General features: G+C 43.5%; 1 protein-coding gene across 2 annotated transcripts in view; it reads left to right on the forward strand.

Moving 5' to 3' along the window:
• The window catches only part of USP21 (ubiquitin specific peptidase 21), a 508,323-nt gene that overhangs the window by 369,369 nt on the left and 117,950 nt on the right, over positions 1-21,004 (forward strand). For both annotated transcript variants that reach the window (XM_085637764.1, XM_085637765.1), the window contains one exon: positions 16,014-16,117. In XM_085637764.1, the coding sequence (XP_085493890.1) occupies positions 16,014-16,117 (104 nt within the window). The remainder of the gene's footprint in view (positions 1-16,013; positions 16,118-21,004) is intronic.

Genomic DNA, 21,004 nt, shown 5'->3' on the forward strand with positions numbered 1-21,004 from the left:
ACTAAGGGTAAGTATTCTTAAAAGCCTGAAAATCATAGAGAGGCATGTAAAGGAGCAGGGTAAAGATTAATTGCATATAGCTGGGTCCAAATTGGGGTGACAAGGTGCAAAATAACGGTGGACTGGGATGCGGCCACAGTAATTACCAGTTGCTGGGATTAATTCAAACATTCCATCCATCTCTTATTTATATTCATTAGTGTGTTGCCCAAAGTGGGATGGGTATGCCCAGACGTGGGTTCTGTGTGCACTGTCAGTAGAACCAAGCCAATACTGTCTGATGAGCCCTAACTACGGCAAAACCAGTCCTGTGTTGCTTGTGGTCCAGTTCAGGGAGGATCTGTCATAGCAGGTCAGGCTCTACTGTTCTCATTGGAGCAGGGTTAAGACTTCTATGCATATGGCTGGATCCAAACTGAGGTGGCATGTTGTGCAAAATAACGATGGAATAAGATGAGGACCGAGTAATTGCCAGTGGCTGAGATTTATTCCATTCATCTCGTTTTTTGGTATACATCAGTGCACAAAAAAGCACAGGATGTAGCCCTCTACCAAAGCAAACGCAAGGAGATGATGGACGGAGCGCTGAAACTTTTCAGACACTCACCCTCAGTCACAGATCTGGGTTGAATCCATCATCGTTCTTTAGCTAACTTCGCCACCCCAATTCATTCACCGTTATATGCAAATCAGTCTTGACCATGTGCCTCATGTGAGCACAAACTGCCAAGCCATGTCTTCCCTGGACCGGAAACGAGCATCCTGGGACCGGTTCAGGCTAACAGCTAACCCTGACCTAACCAGCTGATAAAACCTAAGCAGAAGCACTGTTGAGGTTTACCATCTGCCAGGGTTTCACTTTTTGATGCCCAACAGCTCCAGTTCTGTTGGTTAACTTGTCTCCACACCGGAGAATCACCTACCACATGAGTATGTGACTCTCACACCTTCCTTTCCAGCCCTCATCCTGGAGGAGTAAGAGTTGGCACCAGTCTTCTCTGAACAGCCTCTAGAGTCGTTTTCCTCTCGGGGCACAGTCCCCTAGGTTCTCTGCATCATGTTCCTCCCCTAGTGGTGGACTACAGAGGAGCTGCATCTCTGTACCCTGTCCTGACTGACACTTAAAGTGCCAGCCAGTCAACCGGTGGATGAGGAAACCATGCAGTGATGCTTCCTTGTCTTGGCAAATTGTTTGGAGGCACTGCTCTTGTGAGGACTTGTCCAATAAATGAGTGCATTTATGCCTTGAGCGCTGCAGTAGTTTCCCCACCTAGCCAGTCTCTCTATAGAACCTCAAGGTCTTGAAAAGGCAGATGCAGGGTTCTTAACGGGTCCGTTTTTGTGTCCTGAAATCCTACATATCAGTCTATGGTTGATATGGCATCTTTATTGTAGGGTAAAGTTACACTTTCCTACCTCACAAAGAAGAACAGATGTCTGAACACATCTGGGAAAAGAGTGTATCAAAACTGGAGTCTATTAATGAGGTAAGAGAATGCTAATGCTGTCACAGCCACATCAAGGCACTGGGTTCATACACCTCCTTGCTTTAGACTGTGTTTCGAAAGAGTACATGTTTATGCTTAGATTGGACAAAAAGGCTAATCAATAGAAGCTGCTGATATCCAGGGACTTCAAAGATACACCGGTCATGGACATCCACTTTTGACCAGCCGTGTGTCAGCAGTCTTGGTTCAAGTCCTTACACCTAAAGCCGGAGGGGTTTGTTCATTCTCTCAATGTTTGAGGTTCTAAATCAGTTAAAGATTGGTTCAATCAGGACCAAATCGCTGAATATCATGCAAGTGATGGGGTACCGTAGAGAACTCCTATTTCCCTGCATGGGAAGACCTTATCATCTTTCCAGGCTTGGTAGTCTTCCACCCCAAGACCTTAGATGGGGTCCCCTCTTTCTTAGATGTAGGTAGTCACTTCAGTGAAAAGTTCAAGGCCCAAGCCAGAATCGAGTCAAATATGTCCCAGTGACTACCTGCCCTTCTAGACTCCATCTCAAGAGGCCCACTTCTTTCCAGTTGAGCAGTAAGGTTAGGCTTTCCTTGCACTACAACAACTGTACCCAGATAACTAAAGAGACATTGGTCCTCTCTGTAGTTACAAAACGGCATTACTGGAGAGCTGCAAAATGCACCATCATCCAGGAGATAGACAAGTTTCTCCAATTAGGAGCAATCTAGGCTTTCCTTTGCCCGAAATGGGGCAGTAATATGGCAAGGATAGCACGTCCATGATTCCTTTCTCAGGGGAAAAAAAGAGTACCGCTCCATCTTATATTTCTGTGATCTATATCAGTTGGTCAGCTTGCAATAGCTCAAGTTGCTCCGGTTCTTGACGCTGTTGAGATCAAGAACTGAGCTGCCAAATCAGGATGCCCACTCCTGTGTAGCCCTCTGTGTCTTTGGTTTATCATGGGAAACCAGCATTGGTAGTGTCAATTTGGTCTTTGCAAGATCCTGGCCTCAGTGACAGCCTTTCAATGACATTAGAAGGTCAATTGCTATGTTGGTAGATGGTGGTTTCTCCAAAGCAGTCTAAAATCAAGTCTCACCGTGCTATGTAGCCCTGTTGCTTAAGACACTATTCACATTTCTATTTTCAGTGAACTGTCCCAAATTGTTCTTGGTCCCATTCAAAAGGATATGGCTTGTAGCAGCAATTCTGGACCCTGCATGGCAAGGAACTTCCTTCCTATAGGGAAAGGAGTGGTGATCTCCTACAGAGGGGAATCACTTTATAAGGTAGTCACAATGTGGTGTTTCCAAAGGAGTCCTGGACTGCAGTCATGCTGTATAATCATGATATCCTATGCAAAGCTCCTCAGGCACTCACTGTAACTCCATCTTGTTGTGTAGCAACCAGTTGACATTCAGACATACTCCCAACCTTTTGGGCGGATTCCCCTTCTTCCCGACTGTCTGCAGCTTGGACCCATCCCCAACTCTTTTGAGTACAGTGAGAGGAACATTGTAGGGAACTATCCATAACTGCTTTGTTTTCAAAAGGCTAATGCATCACTTTGCATAAAAATGTTGTGCTGACTGCAATTTTCTTTATGTTTGAGATCTTCACTCCACTGCTCATGTGCAGGATGGTGTTGTCCACACACATAACACCACAGTACTCATCTACATCAGGAACATGTCAGGAATTCACACCTCAAAGCTTTGCTGGCTGGCTGCCATCTGGTATGTTCTTGTGGTCTCCCACATTGTGGCACTCAACAGCAGCAGGGCACACAGAAAAGACAAGCATATGTGCTTTCCCCACAAGTGGGCGATTTTTGAGGAATCCCATCGCCGAGGCTGGGAGAAACCCACCCATAAGATTCATTTACAGCCCATTGGAACAGAAAGTGTGGCCAGTTCCGATCTTGAATGGTCAGTTGCCCCAGAACTTTTGGGTACAACCTGATGCTGGGTGTAACAAAAGCATTACTGTGTTCTTTCTCTAAAAATGTTGGGTTTTCAGAAGATCAGGGAGTGCTGGAATACCTAGTCAACTAGGTAACTTCAGCCATGCCTTGTCGGTTCTGTTACTCACACTTGCTTTCGCTTCTGCAGAAGGACCACATCACATCCAATTCTTAGGAAGATTTATCACCTGTCCTTGGAGGGAGGAAGAGTACTTGATTCCTCTTCATAATTGTGCCACTTGAGAGCATGCTTCTTGAAGAGGTTACCTTTCAGCATCTACATTTATAACAGAGTAGAAAACCTAATGGCGGAGCTTCTGCCACTGGGCACGAGAGAAGTGATTCAAGCTGCTTATATTCTCACTGGATGATGCAATGTCTTTTTCACATCATGGGGCTGAGTGAGGGATGTAAGTGAACATTTGCAAGACCTTCCTTAAAGTCATTGGTATCGTTGGGCTCAAGCCACAGATGCAGAAGTTATACTATTTAGCCAACAAAGCTGCCAAATAGCATATGACAGGCCTTTTACACCAGTTTGTTCTGATAGGTTTTCCTAAAGTCCTATTGGACCTAAATCCAGTGCTCACCAAATTAGCAGAAGCCTTTTAAACCACACTCCTCCTGTGGCTTGAAATTGCTTTAATGGAAAAATGCCTTCTGAGTGACCTAAACCTTGACCAGAGAGATAAGTAAGGTCAGCCGTCCTTTAGACTGAAATCTCTGTTTACATTTAATATTCAGAAAGAGATCATACTCCTGACATCCTTTCCACGTTCCCAAACCTCCTAAGGTAAGGAGGTCTAGCATAATTTTCTGTTAACTCCACCTTCTGCTGTTCTGTGAACTGAACCAGGGTTCTGTGTTCTTCAGACCAGCCTTTTGACCTTTGTGGGCAGTGATGCTTTCCTAGTATCTGCTGATGACACCAATTATAGGTGGATAACAAAGTGCATCACCCGTTGCTACACTACTTGAATACCAACTGTCATCTAGTGTCCAAGCATTTTCCACCATGGCCAAGGTTGTCTTACTGGCCAAGGTTTTGCTCTGAAGCCTGCGGCCAGCACGATCAAAGGTTGCAGGGGCGCCAAATACTTAAGCTGCGTAGTCTTGATTCCACCTCTTGCCTCTTTAATCCACCATGAGGAACTCCTGCCTCATTACCTCACTCTTGCAGGGTCGTTTCCATTTCAGCTTTCTCTCTTTGTCACTAGTTTGCCGTATTTCTCTTCCTCCTTCGTTCCCTGTCTGTTTTTCTCTCTCCTGCTTTGGATCAGTCTATTTGGGTAACATAAGTGCCTTTTCTCAAAAATGGGTGCACGTTGGTCCGAACTGCAACCACCTGTTCAAATTAGGGCCTCTAATAAGGTTACGATCACTACTCCCTCAAGCTTCTTCAATGTGCGATGTGAAGTTTGACCTGGAAGTTCTGCACAATCTGTTTACCTACACCAGGCTGCCTGATGCTTCCTTTCACCTTCTTCGTTTCTCATTCTCAGATATTCTGGAAGCTACGCATAGCCTTTATGGGGGAAAAACCTATATGTAAATGTAGAAACAATTTACTTTAATGGTGATTGCTTTACTCCTAGGCTGTTGGTGCCTTCCCAATGAAGTACATAATAGAAAATCTAACCCCAAGTGGGGTGAGATGTTTGCAATGATATTTAGAACATGATATTTAAGACAGATGGTATTTCTGTCAACGATGTTCTGATGAATAACTGTCAGTACACAAAGACCATTTGTCTCCTTTTTTGCGTTTTGTGGTGCTGTGGGAGCACCATATAGGCAATTGATTGGAGTGTGTCTAGATATGAAGCCATCAACACGAAGCAGATGGAGCCATCTCCAATCCTTCAATTGAAAAAGAGCATTTGAATTATTTAACTTGTTAGAATAAGTTGAACACTGAAAAGTAGCTCTTGCAATTTTAATTCATATTGCTTATAAGATGTTTCTTCTGGCTTGTTGCACTTGGGTCCACTCATTTGAAATAGAAATGGAATCCTCTGACAGACATCTGAACATAACCTAAAAATTACAGGAATCTTCTATGACTGCTTGTACTCCAAGAATGATCACCTACCATTGTGCTGTTAGATACATCATAGCAGAGTGGCAACTTCTCATGCATCACAAATGGTGGCCCGCTTCACGATGCAAAGAAAACCTGAATGGATGGTGGGCAGGGACAACAGCAGAGGGAGCAGTGCTTATTAAACCTTTTTATATTGTTTTACAAAGGCAAATATAATGCCCTTAACACTTATGTGGCTGATTAACTGGTGTTCATTTTAATACATGTTTGAACAGGGAACTGTTCAAACTTGCTTCTGTGTTCTTTACATCTTGTTCTCATATAAAAATCAAAGTACACCAAAACATATTCATAAGCATTTCAGCTTTAATGAGCGGATTAGGCAAATTCGATTATGCAGTTACAGTGTAGCCGATAGTTTGGATCTTGCGTCATGATGTTGTGCTGTAAAGGAGTTCTCAGATGAGCTTGGTGCTTGAGCCAAGAGTGTTGATTGTCCAGAGGAAACTTTGCTTCTACAGGTAGGAGTTGTGATTTTTAATTCTGACATACCCATGAGTGTGTAGTTTTGCAAACCCACATAACATAAGTACTTGCCATTTTGTCATCATCAGTTGCATTCTTAAATGATTGCATTATTTCCTCCTATGCAAGCGTAGTGTATATTTTAACAATTACTACTGCCATATCCAAGTTTCATTTTCTTGGGCCCTGGTGTTAGTCCCAACAGACCTTTATCTGGCTTTAGGTCTCTGGTTCTATTCACCATTCACTCCAGTGTTCGTGTAAACATTTCTCCATGAACAGCAACAATCCGGTAAGCCTAGACTATATGGTAGAAATCTGCCCATTGAAACACCACAGGTTGCTGTTCTAGCTTAGTATATTTTAGATAGCCTTTTGGGAGTGAGGTATGTTCTATGCAAAAATAAAAATGTATAGTGTTTTAAACTTTGGATTTCTAGGAGATTTTAGGTTTGTGTCTTCTAGATTGCAATCTCGCTCATTCAAGTCTATTCCCACATGGCCACTTGTTCTATAGGCCAAACCGTCAGTGTTGGTCTTTTCAGTGAGGGCCTTGCAAAGTAATGTTTCTGATATGCTTTCCTAGAAGAAAGCAAGTTTGGGGATAAAACTATCAGGGCCATCTTCTGGTATGCTGCCTGATATTTAGTGTGACGTTTTGGTGCTAGGATATCTATAGACGTTATATCCAGTTCTGCACGTAAGATACCATCTCTAGGTAGATGACTGTCATATTTTCCTTTCTGCTATTTTCATTTGCTTTTCAAAGTCTTTCAATAGCTTTGGGAGTAAAGAGGTCAAGTTTATTCTTTCTAGATATGAAAAAAATGATCCGCTATCCCCTTTCGTCATACAGCTCCAATTAGTACTGTAGGAAGAAATGATGGATTCCTTTTAGCGTATTAAGCACTGGACAAGAATCATTGTGAACGGATCTCTGAGTTCCGGTTTGATCAGCCACGCCAGGCATTGCCCTCCCTAGTCTCCTTCAATAGTGTTATAGTTTCTGTAATCTAGTTATTGCAGTTCTAGAAGTTGAGCATCTGTGACCTTACTTTTATACAGCTCTGACCGTGTCTCTGGACTAGAAGGAACTACCTATTCCAAGCTTTTCAGATGTTTCTCTAACAATTCCATCTCGTTCTTTAAAATCTTCTTAATGCCTTGCAGTGCACTAATGCTGTGCCCCCTGTTTACCACCTTAACTGCCATGGCCTTAAAATGTAGGAAGGGGGCATGGCCTGCCGCATATCTGTGCACTTCTCCTAGCACATGCGTACATCATCCATGATCCTGTATCTGATCAGATCCCATGGGACATCCAAAAGCCTAGAACTTGCAACATAACCCAGTGATGGTGCTGCTGCAAGGGCAACCCTGGAACGGATTGGTCATCAGAGTTGATGAAGGCAAAGACTTCTGCTAGGCAAAGGAAAATGGCAGTTCTGCTTGGTGTTGGATGAACTGTAGTTTGGAGGTACAGGGCGAGAGCAGTAGGCGGTGGGCTGAGTTTGTTTACAGATGGTGTTAGTTTGTTGAATAGCGGAAGTCCCCCTGCTGCCTTCACTCTCTTGGTCTCCTGCTGCACGCCCGCATTTCTTGGACTACAACATCCAGCATCTCCTGCGCGCGGACGCACTACAAAAACGGGACGTCAGCCCACGGCACGCGCGCGGGGACGCGCCTGGGCCAAAGGCGGGCCTGTCCACGCCCCCGTCAGAGACTGGGCTGGGCCACCCCTCTAACGCCTCAAACCGGACCCAGGATATAAGGTACCCTTTACCTCCCTGTATTTGCTGTTTCGTCTCATACTGATAGTCTGTCACTATGGGGAGAAAGAAGGCTCCAGCGGAGAAAACAGGGGATGGACAAGTGGCCACACGATGCATTTTTTTCACGCGCAGCAAGCGTTCTCTCCCTTGAAATTGAACTTGCAGAGACGCTTATCCATCACTTTTTCTTTCTAATAGGTCACCTTCAAGCACAACCCCTACAAATTCCCTCCACATCCTACTTCTCCAAGAGGCCTTATCAGACGATCTTCCAGTGGGCCAACAGAAGCCCTCTCCTGCCATCCAAATGTCCCCTATCCTTAATAGGAGTAACGATGACTTACTACTTCTCCCTGACTCTGAAACTGACCCTCCTCCAAAGCGAAGCAGAGGCGCCGGGGTTGCCAAACCGAAACCACCTAAAAGTACCCGAGTAATTAAACCCCAGGCGAGCCGTTCTAAGACCATCACCCTAAAATCCCCCGCAACATCGCTACCTTTGATTGCAAATGCTCTTCCTTGTGAGCCAGTCATTAACAAAGCTTTCTGGGATGAAGTCACTAAATTGATGTCCACTCTTCTTGAGCCCATTATGCTGAAATTAACTAAAATCAAATAGAGACTAGTGGGCTTAGAGGCCATGGATGCAAATACTTTATTGCACTGGGGTTCTACATCACAGCTTCCTGCACAAGCTGATCTGGGCCATTCTTCCTGTGCTCAAGCTAATGGGAACCCAGAGGCTAGATCTACATCTGTTTTAGCCGGAAGGGATAAAGACTACCAAGCACCACATGGCCCGGGCGATTTAAACGCAGGTCCCTGTTTTGCAGGTATTCAAGGACCACATGTAGCATCGGAGGCTAAACATTCACTTCAAGTCCTCCATCTTCCACCGGCCTCCTCACCACTTGTGTTGGTCCTGGCTAATGTTCCACCTCTGTGGGCCCAACAGCACGAAACTACCACCCAGCTAATGGACAAATGCCTACATTGGCTATCAATGCATCTCTCAGACTGGGGCACAGGGAGCTATCAGTTAGCAAACCAGATTATTATGGCAAGAAGAGTAGGGTGGGTTGGTAACTCCACTAAGACTATTGCAGGGGACTGTGTGGTGATACACTTTAATAACCCACTTTCTGGCACTGCACTTCTTGACAATGTTCACAGAACACCTTCTAGGAGCACCCAAATCACCCTTGTTGGTCGCGAGTTTTTCTACAAGCAGGGTCCCCCGCTAGATCTCATTAAGGGGGGTGCGAGGACCAATTCCCTATATACCACGCCTCTTGACTTATGCGACCACCACCCCAGAGATCGGGTTACACAATAGATTTACTCCCCTCTGGCCTGGAAGCTTGTGGTTGACCATCAAAATTCACCTCCTCTCCAGTTATGGCACAAGTCAATCCTGCTCCTCGGCCCCAGGTGCCCTTAACGCTTCTACATTCCCCGCCATCCGTGGTCAACAACAAGATTAGTATGGCATCATAGAATGTGGCAGGGATCGCGCCCAAGGCAGGAAACTTGGAGTGGCAGAGTTATTGGTCAAGGATCGTCATTATCTGCCTCCAAGAAACATGGGTGAAGGCTCCGGTATTCTTTGCAGGATACCGTACATTCCATACCCCTGCGATTCCCTCAGTGTCAGGCAGAGCCAAAGGGGGCCTATTAACCTTAGTTTCCAACACTTTACCCCTTCAAGTAAAACAGGTAGGCGCCCAGAATAATCACTTTCAAATCTTCAAACTGGAGGACAAAAAGGTAGACTCTTGGCTTTTAATAAATTTTTATATCAACGAATTTGGGGGTAATATGAAATGTGTGGCAGAGGAGTTAAATAAGGAGCTAGGTTCACTCGACACAAGTTTGCACAAGGGCTCATTTAGTTAAATCTGGATGGGGGACTTCAATACACATTTGTGTAAGCATAATGAGGCGAGGGTGTGTGGGTTGGATGACCCCCAGGGTAACCCCCTTCTCCATTTCACCCATAGTGTATACGGCGAGACACTTAATAGCGTACTTTTTTCGAGGTCCAGGAGCATAAATAATAACTCGAAGTCTGGCCGGATAGAGAAAACATTCAGGAGGAACAATAGTGAGACCACAATAGATTTTGTTTTAGTCTCCACAGCAGCCCAAGACAGAGTGAGTCACTCAGCTAACCTGTTTACATCATATAGTGACCATGCAATTCTATATACTCACATGAGCATTCCCCAGAAACTGGAACGATCTCAACAGGTATTGGGTAACATTGCACTAGCCAGGAAAAATGGATACCAGTTGAAGTGGGCACAGGTCATGAAGCAGAACTTGGCCCATGCATTATTAGCCCAAGTAAAGGATAATATTTTACTGGATTCAAGCAAGCCTGGCTGAAGACGGCTGAAATGCCAGAAACCGGTCCTAGGAAGCTTGTTTCCGGTCCAGGGAAGACATGGCTTGGCAGTTCGGGCTGGACTGTTCCCATGAGGCACAGGATCAGAGTGATTTGCATATGGGCATGTCTGAACTGGGGTGGCAGAGTGGGCTAAAGAACGGTGATGGATTAAACCCAGATCAGTTGACTGGGGGTGACTGCTCGCAATATTCAACACGTCCATCATTTCCTTTGTTTTTTGCTAATATTTTACAATGTCTGGGTGAGGAGCTGGCTCCTCCTTTCCTAGTCACTCAATTCAAAACCCTCCTATTGGAATTAAAAGCTGCACTCACGCGACATCGGCCAGCACCTGATCTCCAGCAGAGCCGCTGGTTTGACACACTGTGCTCCCAGGCAAAGAGACGTCTTGTTACTGCCCTAAAATTCCAGCCTAGAGATGTGGCCTTGTTTAAAACACTAAGATATGAGTATAAATAAGCCAGAAACAAACCCGTAAAAGATTTAAGGGAGAAAGCTTGGGAGGATCTTGAAGAAGCCACCATTTCTGGAAATAGTAGGGAGTTCTGGAAAGTTATAAATGCCCCTTATTTTAAAGATGTAAAAGACCCGTCTCTGGACAAGCATGTAGAGGAAGAGGCATGGATAGAGCACTTTAAAGGCATCTTTGGGCAAAATTCTGCCACGGAGCCACCTCCTTTTGCTCCATCGTCCCTTCCCCAGAGACCGCTGACAATCACGATACACGAAGTCAGAATAGGGCTAGAAGATTGCACACCGGGAAAGGCCCCGGGACCCGACGGGATCCTAATCGATCTGTTTCAGGCCAACTATGACATCTGGGTCCCCCTACTAACAAATGTCTTTAACAGCATAGTGGTAGAGGGACGCCCCCTTCCTGGAAGCATAGCGTCATAGTCCCAATCTTCAAGAATGTTGATAGGGGCAGCCCAAAAAACTATCGCCCAATCTCCCTTCTTGATACAACCGCTAAATTAATGGGCCGGCTGCTACTAGCCAGGCTGGAGGATTGGGCACTGGAACGGAATATTTTAATGGAGGCTCAATATGAGTTCCAGAAAGGGAAGGGGACAGTGGACCAATGTCTTAACCTCTCGCTCTGTATAGATAAATATACAAAGGCCAAAGATGGTAAGCTATACATGGCCTTTATTGATTTGTCAGCCGCTTTCGACTGCGTATCCCATCAGAAGCTATGGCCAATGATGGAGGAAATGGGTATAGATCCCCAGGTCACCTGTTTTGTACGCCAGATGTACACAAACGCTCACCGCCTGTGTGAGGTATGGCTTTAATGGGGAGTGCACACGTCAGTTAAAAATCGCGAAAGGGGTCAGGCAGGGCTGTGTCCTCGCCCCGTTTATGTTTTCCATCTATACTAACGGGGTGGAGGCAGCCCTGTCTGGCTCAACCCCAGACGGGCCTATATTTGACAACCTCCCACAGCCAATATTGGCCTATGCCGATGACACAGTCCTAATTGCTAGAACGGGAGTAGCCCTCCAGAGCCTCATTACAGCTTATGCCTCATTTATGGCCTCCCTAAACCTCCGAGTCAATGAAACTAAATCATTTGTCATCATAGCTGGAGCTGCCAGAGGCACAAAACCTCCCCATTTCCATCTGGCCTCAAAGAAAATTTAAGTGGTTGATTCTTTCGCATACCTGGGAGTCCTGTTCGACAGATAGCAATCTTAGTCGAAATTGGTGGCAGCAAGAGTCCTTGGTATGAAAAGAAGCCTTCAATCAATAAAGGGTTTCACTAAGAAGCTAGGAGCAAGCCCCGTGGGTACAATTAAAAACATATACCAAGCTAAAACAAAGGCAGCCGTAACCTACTGGGCTGGCGTTTGGGGAATGGCCCAGATTGAACAACTGCAAAAAAAGGAAGACATCTTTTTCAAAATCCAGGGTCTCATTACCATCCTTAGCCTCCAACTTTATTTTACATCTGGAATGGCGCCGATCCTGCTCTGGCACTCCATATGGCGAAGGTCAACGGTCAACTTAACCCAACGAATAATCAGGGATTGTATGAGGCTGGATGGGTGCAGCAGGATCGGATGGCTCCGACATGTGGAAGCAGAACTCTCCGCCATCAGGCAAGTAGATCTTTATAGAGATCCCGCTAATTGCAGAAAGGTCCCTAAACAGAAAATAATCAAGCTATTTACACAGAGGGCTAGTTTTGCTCGTAAGGAAAAGAACAGGCAGATGAAATCATTTAGAGCCTATGCCTTCATTCCGTCTAGCCCAGGGGAAGCTTATTCTTACCTTTCATGTTTTACATTAGCCCACCATAGATTTATTTTGCTACGTTTTCGCTTGAACTTTATTTCACTGATGCTTGGGTTTCCAGAGAGGCAGTTCAAGCACGCTGATTTAAGTCTTTGCCCCTGTGGTGACAATGCCTCTTCTCAGACGGATTTACATTTGGTACTTTTCAGCAAATGTTATCAAAGAGAAAGAGAAGCGTTTATCCTCCCTATTTTAAGATGCCATAATTTTAAACAATGTAGGGTGGCTTTGTACTTTTTAAAATCCCTACCTAACCTGTATGTATGTTTTTCGGTCGCAACATTCTTGTGGGCATGCAAAAGGAAAAGAAAGTCGCTGGGTTTGTTATCTTAATGTTCTACAAGGGGCACCTAATTTTAAGAATGATTTTAAATTGTTTTCAATGGTTATTTTATGAGATCAGTATTTTATGATGAAATTGTGCTTTTATGATCTACTTGCAAACAGATCGAATACAGATTTTAAAGAAAAGAAAGAAAGTCAATAGACTGCTGTGGCTGGGCTTGATAAGTCGTGTGTAATGCATCCAGGTCTGACCCAGGCAGCAATGGGGCCAGCCTTGCTGCGCTTGGGATCCAGAGGCAGGTTGCAGCACTGCTCCTCTTTGACTCCAGGGTGTTAATGTGAATGAGAGGGTGAAACAATTTCCTCTCACCCTTGCCTGCTTGTTGTGCCTGGGGTCAGAAACAGAAAAGACTGAGGGGCTGCTCTGACCTGAACTTTCCCTTTTTATGGGGGATGATAAAGGTGGTGACTGTGCCACATACTCCTAAATTCGGTATAGAACTTGGCCAATTTGCTTGAAATAGTCTTCCCAAGACAAGGGTACCATTATCATGGCCACAATTAGCACATACCTATGTCAGGGGGCAGGGTTACTGAAATAGAAAGGATCACGGTTTAAGCCTGCTACCTCACAAATATCTCACTGCCCATGCTGCACATGCTAAATGGGGCTGGCGGGTCAGACCGTTTTGTGCTCATACCCCATACTGGAATACATAAGACATAGAGAGTGGAGTAATGTTGTACTCCCTGAATCTGCAGTTAAATACCATTCCTAAGTCTACATATGTAGAAGGGAGGACAGGGAATTTCAGATAGCTAAGAATAAGACTGTTGCAGCCGCCAAAGAGCAAAATGAACAACGTTGCAAAGATCATGCCCCTCTACTCACACATAAAGGGATCTAATGGAAGTGACCACGACCTTTGTTGGGGTGTAGTGGATGGCAAACCTTCCATAACAGACCTGCTATTACAACCAATCCAAGATTTGCCTCAAACACTGGAAACAAAAATTGGCTTGGTCAAGCTAGATGCAACTCTCCTTTGACCGGACTGTAGAAATGAGGTAGTCCAAGTCACTGTGGCGAATGACCGCATTTCTGTACTCCGAGATAAGGTCAAAGAGGTCGAGTCCACAGAAAAGACAGTTTCCACCAAAGTAAAGTGAGTTTCATAAGATTCCCGGACTGTGGTGTAGGGAACTAATCCGAATGAATTCATAGAGGCATCGCTAAAGCACTTTCTATAAGAAGATGAACTATCAGTGTGTTTCTGATGGAAAAAGCCCACCAAGCCCTCACAGTGAAACCCCTACCCGGACACTCCCCTGCACCCAAGAATAGCCAGGTCCTGTGCTATAGAGACAGAACCTCAAAACAATCGGGGACCTTGTGGTAAGTGCTCTAAGACTCCCCTAACTATGCATACTGGACTATACATGGATGGTACGAAAACAAAGAAGTTGTATGATCTTGTGAAGCAGAAACTTTGATGAATGAATAGGAAATATATGTTGCTATACTGAACGAAGATGAAAGTCCTCTTCCACAGTAAACCTCATTTCTTTGAAACTCCTCAACAAGCCTAGAGTAGGTTAGAAGAGCACAGTGTACCAATACAGGAACATCCACTGAAAGTTGGTGGAAGACTATATTCGAGGGTCGACAGATCCAGACGAGAGGTGCAGTGGCTTTTAAAAAGGCAAAGCATCCACTGGCTAATGATATCTGGCATGGGACCCATTACAGGGAAGGCATTAAAAGTGACATATTGGGTACACTCGAAACTAGAAATAGAACTCGGGTGGGGATGATAATCTGTTAATAGAAGGGTTTCTGTGGCAGTATCTGATGCTGGCCAGCAGGATATGGGCTGGGGGCATAGGAGGTTAAGGGTCTCTGCTTGCAAACCCTGTTGCCGGAAGTGTCTTTAAAGGAGTGTTGGAATGCTGACAACGGGTTTTTGGCCATGCGTTATTGTGGGAGCCTGAGATGTCAGGCAAAAAGAATTAAATTGGGCATGAGAGAGATCCTGAGGGGTTAGATCGAAACAAAAATTAAGATCATCCCTGGGTGCCAAGTGCATATCCAAACAAAAAACTTAAATCAAACGGGTATTAGAGAGACACTTACATTTGATCACTTATTAATGGTAATTCACAATAGTGGGGAATTGTTGGGCTATTATGGAATGTAATATTTATTTAATGTTTAGGTCAAACATATTTAGCTAGGTTTAATGGAACTTTAACTTATCGGCCAATTATGAAATCTTGCTTTCTGTATGATTTGATATTAAATTTGTGAAGCTTCATCATTTCATAAAAGGGGGTTATCAATACACTCTGGTGATGGGATTAGCTGTACATGACTTTGCTCCTTAAATTTAGGCACAACAGTTGTTGATCCAGACAGACCTCTACCATCACCCCCTATGCAATGTACTACCTAAACGCACAAAAAGGATGTCAGTCATGGAATATAAGCACAGAATAGATAGCTAGGTTTTACTGATCGAATACCATTTATAATTAGCACCTTCGGACAAGGCAAGAAAAGACACCCAAATAACGGTCTGCGTATTCAATTATTTGGGGAATTTTTCTTATCCCAACCACAGATATGTTTCACAAAAATGTAGGAGATTTAACATTCATCGCACATGTAAGTGAGCTACACCAATATATCCCACAAGGCATTCTGCTTCCGTACTGGAGAGTGAGCTCTCTTTGTAGCCATTTAAAAAAAAAAAAAAAACTTGCCACAGTGGATAAGGGTTCAGATGTAAAATATATCGGATAGGTCCAACATGTTCATATTATAACCTATTCCCATGCATATGTTATTTTGGTATGATAATGAACTTTATCTTTAAAGTTGGAGCATTGACATCAGTAATACTAATTTCTGTTCCAGGGGGGACCCCCCTTAGTAGTTTTAAGCACTAAATTGTCCCGCCCTTGTAATAAAGATCGGACCATTTTGGCAGGTCAAACCTGCCAGAATTTAACAGGGGATAACCGTACAGTGTTTACTGTAATATGCACATTTTGGTGCAGGAAGAAAAACTCCGAGTATGCAATAATTATCTAATCCGATAAACTTCTGAACACTTCAGATAATTATTGCATCTGACTTGGGTCACTTCTACTCTGGCCCTTAGTGGATGAAGTGGAAACGTGTAGGCTGCATAAATGTAGGAAAGAATGTGAGTATATATTACTGATACTTCTTGGTTTTCTTCACAGATCTGTTTGTTGGCCAGTTGAAAAGCTGCCTCAAGTGCCAGACCTGTGGTTACCGCTCTCCTACCTTTGAGGTTTTCTGTGATCTCTCGCTTCCAATCCCCAAGGTAATGGCTTTAAGGATGAATTTTGGCTTCTGCATCTGTACACCTTAAAAGTATTTTTGAACTAAAGTTTTATTAAGTGACAAGGTTGTGAGGTGGCCATCAAATTTTTTTAAATCTTCTTTTCTGCATGATCTTTCTTGTGTTAAAGTGTTATAGGTCAGGATATTCACTGTATTGTAAATACAAGTAGTATCAGTGAACACTCGGAGGGGGGTGTGTGTGTGTGTGTGCGTGTGTGTGTGTGTTATATTTTTCAGAAAAGGCTATGCTCTCTTCCACATTTGTTTGAAAGTTGATCAGACTCCTTGTGTTAGGAGATATGCAGAGTGCTGTGCTCATTACAGGGCTCCTCTCTTCCTTGTATCAAAAAAGGGGCGGCAAACACAAAACTACATGTTAGAGGAGGCATAGCTATGCAAATTTGTTTTTTAGTGGAAAGTGCATGGATCTTCCATGCTATTTATTTTATTCATGATATTTAAATATGATGGTCTCAGCTATGGATTTCAGCAGAGTTCTTTACATGCTTGTCAGGCTAAAAATACCAGGCATGTGTAGTGCATCTAAGGACGAGCCCAGGGCACACATTTACAGAACTAATATTTTTTGTGACTGGGCAGGGGAGGTTTCCCAAAGGTCCACAATAGGAGGGTTGGTGGATATTTGAAGGTGTGGGCTCCTCAAACTGTAGGTCATAGGAAGGAGGTGAAAATGTGGGCTTTAAGAATTTACTGAACTGTTCTAGAGAGGATGAAAAATTTGAGATAAAAGGTAGGCTTGTTCAAATGTTTTGCGGCATAGACCAGAGAAACTAGAGTCCATTTTTTCTTGGCCTTTTCAATCTTAAGCCCTGCAGCGTAATATCTCCACTCTGTGTGGTGACCTCCATAGATAAGAAGCTGGTCTGTTAGGTGATCTGTTCTTTTTCAAAGCTGTCGGGATTAGATTTGATACATGCTGGAAGGAGTTGCTATAAGAAGTCAGATTGGGTATTGACATGGCTAGGTAAGCATGAATGGTTTCCAGTGGACAAAGGTTATCGTGGACAGCAGAAAAAAATCATTACTATGGGAAAGTCTTTCAGCCGATTTGTTTGCATCATACTTCTAATGCTTCCTTTTTCACATGGTCCTTGAAGGAAATATTGGAATCTGAAAGTAAGGTAATGTGACGTAAGGGAAGTGGGAAGCCATTGCAGTTCGTGTTGAGCCAAGCTAATTAGATTTAAGTTGTAGGTTGGAGCAGTGCACTCTGTTATAGTTGGTTTGAACCTATTCTAGACTGTAGACATTCAGATTTTGATTCTATCAAAGCAGGTTGGAAAGCACTGGATATCATTTTCTGACACCACATTATAACGTTACTATAGTTGAATTGGCTAAGGGTATTAGTTGTGGAGCAAGATGTTTTGTTGTTTGAGTAGCACCCTTGGGAGTTCCATGAGTAAATTCAACATCATGAGTGTGAGCATGGATCCCTTTGGGAATCGTACATGCTTGATCGTGGAGAAGAGAGAAGCTGGAGGAGTCCGGTTTAGCAAATTGCTCTCAGGAAAAAGGTGTAAAATCCAGCATGGTGTCAAAGAGACATGTAAGAAAGTTGCTATTGGGGCCAGATGGTCAATGGTTCTGAAGGTCTTGGACAGTTGTAAGAGTAATAGAACAGCTAGTATCCTTGAAGCACTGTCAATTGCCAGTACATTTGTTGTGTCTACTACAGTGGATGTAGAGCCCTGATTGATAGTTTGGCAGTAGATGGTGGCAGTCAGTGGGCTGTAGGCTCTGGAAGCCGAAAGCTCTCCCTAATAATTTCCCTATATAGTAGGAGGCAGCTAATAGGAAGGTATGTGGAACATGTCCTAGTCGATGTGAAGTTTCATACAGAGGTGAAATAACAGACTGGTTTTCAAAGAGGTGCTGATTCAGAGGGAGAAACTGGCAATGTTGAGGAAGGCTATGCTGGAAAAGAGGGTTCTCCATCATGGGATCTTCTTTGATATTCATAAACAGTTGAATGTGTCTGCCCTTGTGTATGATTCTGGTATACATTTTAAAAATTCCATTTCTAAAAGTGTTTTTGCATAGAAAAAGAATACCTATAAGAAGCACTCTTTTGTCTTTTATATTCATGTCAAACTGTAATTTGTAAAGAATCCTATTAATTAATTTTGGTTTAGGAAAAAACTTTTCCACCCACATACAGAGCAGAAAAAAAGCAGAAAACCTCCCATTGGAACTGCTTTCAGTACTGAAAACAAATCAATCCCGCTGTTTTAAATGAATTTTAGATGGTGCACTGTCCCATCATGCTCAGATTGGCCACTTGGCCAGTTCACGGTTCCCCTTCATCAAAGATCCTGTAACACTCCAGCATTATAGGCATCTTACCTAAAATTAGTTGTTTAAGGTAACCTTTGGTTTCTCTCAATATATTCAGTTTCAACAGTTTTTCTCTTTTCCCTAAAGCTAGGGTATTTTTTCCAGGGTTTCCATGTCAAGGGGAACCTTTTTTCAACTGTTTATACACCACTATGACATATCCTTATGACAAATGCTATTTCTATGGTGAAATGAAATCCTTGCAGGACAAATACATAGGGGACTATCCACAACTTACAGCTGAATTTGTCTTACTTATGCCTGTCAGGAATTTACAAGGGATTCCTGGCTGGCGTAGAGACCTCAGGCATGAGTGCAGAGTTTTGAGGCCCAGGAAAAACTCACTCAGGGGGTGAGAAGGAGGGTGTTCTGAGGTGTTGTTTGCCTTGGAGTTTTGTGAACACCTACAACCAGAACGTTTGTCTGTATTTACCTGCTCCTCCCCTTCCCCTTTACACCCTGGAAGAGGTTGGGTTTGTACTCCAGACAAGGACTGGGTCAAATCATTTTGAGGGTGGGAAGGGGAATGGACAACACCTATATTTGTTGTGGGAGAAAGGCATTCTCCTTAGGAAAAATATTTTCATAATGGAAAAAAGAAGGAAAAAGGTGTGCAGGTGTACATGTGTGTAGTTCTCTGCAGTAGAGAATCCACATGACCTTTGCAGAACCTGCGCTTGGGAACCTTTGTGAATTCCAGAAGGCAGGAAAAGTATTTGCATGTGGAGGGATATCTCTTTCCATAATATCCCTAGTTTCATTGCGAAGCTGCCACTCAGTTTTTTGAGAGATTTCTATTTCAATAACCAATATGATATTTGTCAGAAGATGCCATGTGCCAAGTTGTTAAGATGGTATGGGTAAGGTACTCTTGTTAAAACTCATGTATTACCAAAACCTATCTGTCTTGCTTTATAATCTCAAATAAAAGAAATTCAGCACTCCCAAACAGAGGCACTCCCACATCAAGAAAACACCTGGAAAGGGGTTGCTTGCAGCACTTACCAAATGAGGCACATCAATAGACAGTTTTCGGAATAAAGCGTGGGGTTTTATTAGTGCAACACTCTCTAACAGAAAGGATTTCCCAGATGTCAAATGAAAACAGGTAAAACAACATGCAAGTATATATGTATAAATGTAAGCAGATTATAATAATGAAACATTCACAAATCAAATGGAAGAGAAATAGAACACAAACAAGTAATAATAATAATGCTGGACGTCCACTGCAAGAGATAGGAAATAAACCCTGTCAAAGGAAAGCATGGAAACATATAAAATATATACACAGAATACATCAGATGATTATGACAAACATATAAATTAATGCTAATAACCAAGAACCACTGAATACCTGAATGTGCACACAGACAAGGCTGCAATAGCTTCATCTTAGCCCACACAAGTCTGGGGGTTTCCAAATCATAATCCTGGGGTTAAGAGACTCCTCAAGCTGGGAAATGCCGCACTGAGTAGATTCGTCTGTCTCTCGGGACAAATCCGGGTTCCGAGCCAAGAAACCCCCGTTTTATAATATTCTCAATGCATGAGAAGATATCCTCTAGAGCAAGGACACTTACTGGTACTGGCCGAGCTCCATGCAAGCATTCCAAGTCAAAGAAGTTCTCACGTATTCTCCTGTGCTCCCACATTTTCCAGCCCCTTATCTTAGTGAAGCTTGCAAAAGTAGAAAACATCTCCAAAAGTACAGAAAACAACCTTGAACGTGAACAACCTAAATAACCGTGGGTAACCTGGGGGCCTGCTTGTGTGCGCAAAACTCGGGAGTCAGAATTCAAGATGGCATGAGGGCATGTCAATACTCGTAGTAAAAACTTCCTAAAACTTCTCAATTTACCACATAATGCACATTTGTGCACCACTGCCTATAGCACCACACACTTCATTCCCCAATATACAATATACAACATGATGCACATTTGCGCACCACTGCCTACAGCGCTCTACTCTGAAGTACATTCTACACATTTCTCTCTCTCATGCTTTCAAACGCACATTCCACACGTTCTGTTACTGGCAGTGCTGTTCTACTCCGTGAAACACTGCCACTCTGCAGCTTTAAGGAGACACAAAAGAAATCATAAGGCAACATGCAAGTACAGAGTGAATTAAAACACATAAAGTCAATTAAAACAATGGTAGTCAAAGGTCATCCCATGATCCCAACACATGGGAGTGCCTATAGCACTACGCTAGCTCTCCTGACTTGTCTTCTTTCGCAGGCATAAATTCAAATTCTTAAATGCAGAGATGAGGCGCCTACATGAACGAGTTTCAGTGCAGTGGAAGTAGACACCAAAGAGATTTTTACAGCATGCGCAAAGCAGTTCTCCTAACTTTGAAATCTCTCCTCCTGTCGAGTTCATTCATTTTTGATCTGAATGGACAACAAGACAATGATGTATTGCCTGAACTTTCGAAAAGGAACAACATCAAGGGGTTTCCTCAAGAGAGGCTCAGTCAGTCAGCAAGAGGTCTCTAGCTT

This window comes from Triturus cristatus, chromosome 12, assembly GCF_964204655.1.
Source record: "Triturus cristatus chromosome 12, aTriCri1.1, whole genome shotgun sequence".
Taxonomy (NCBI): domain Eukaryota; kingdom Metazoa; phylum Chordata; class Amphibia; order Caudata; family Salamandridae; genus Triturus; species Triturus cristatus.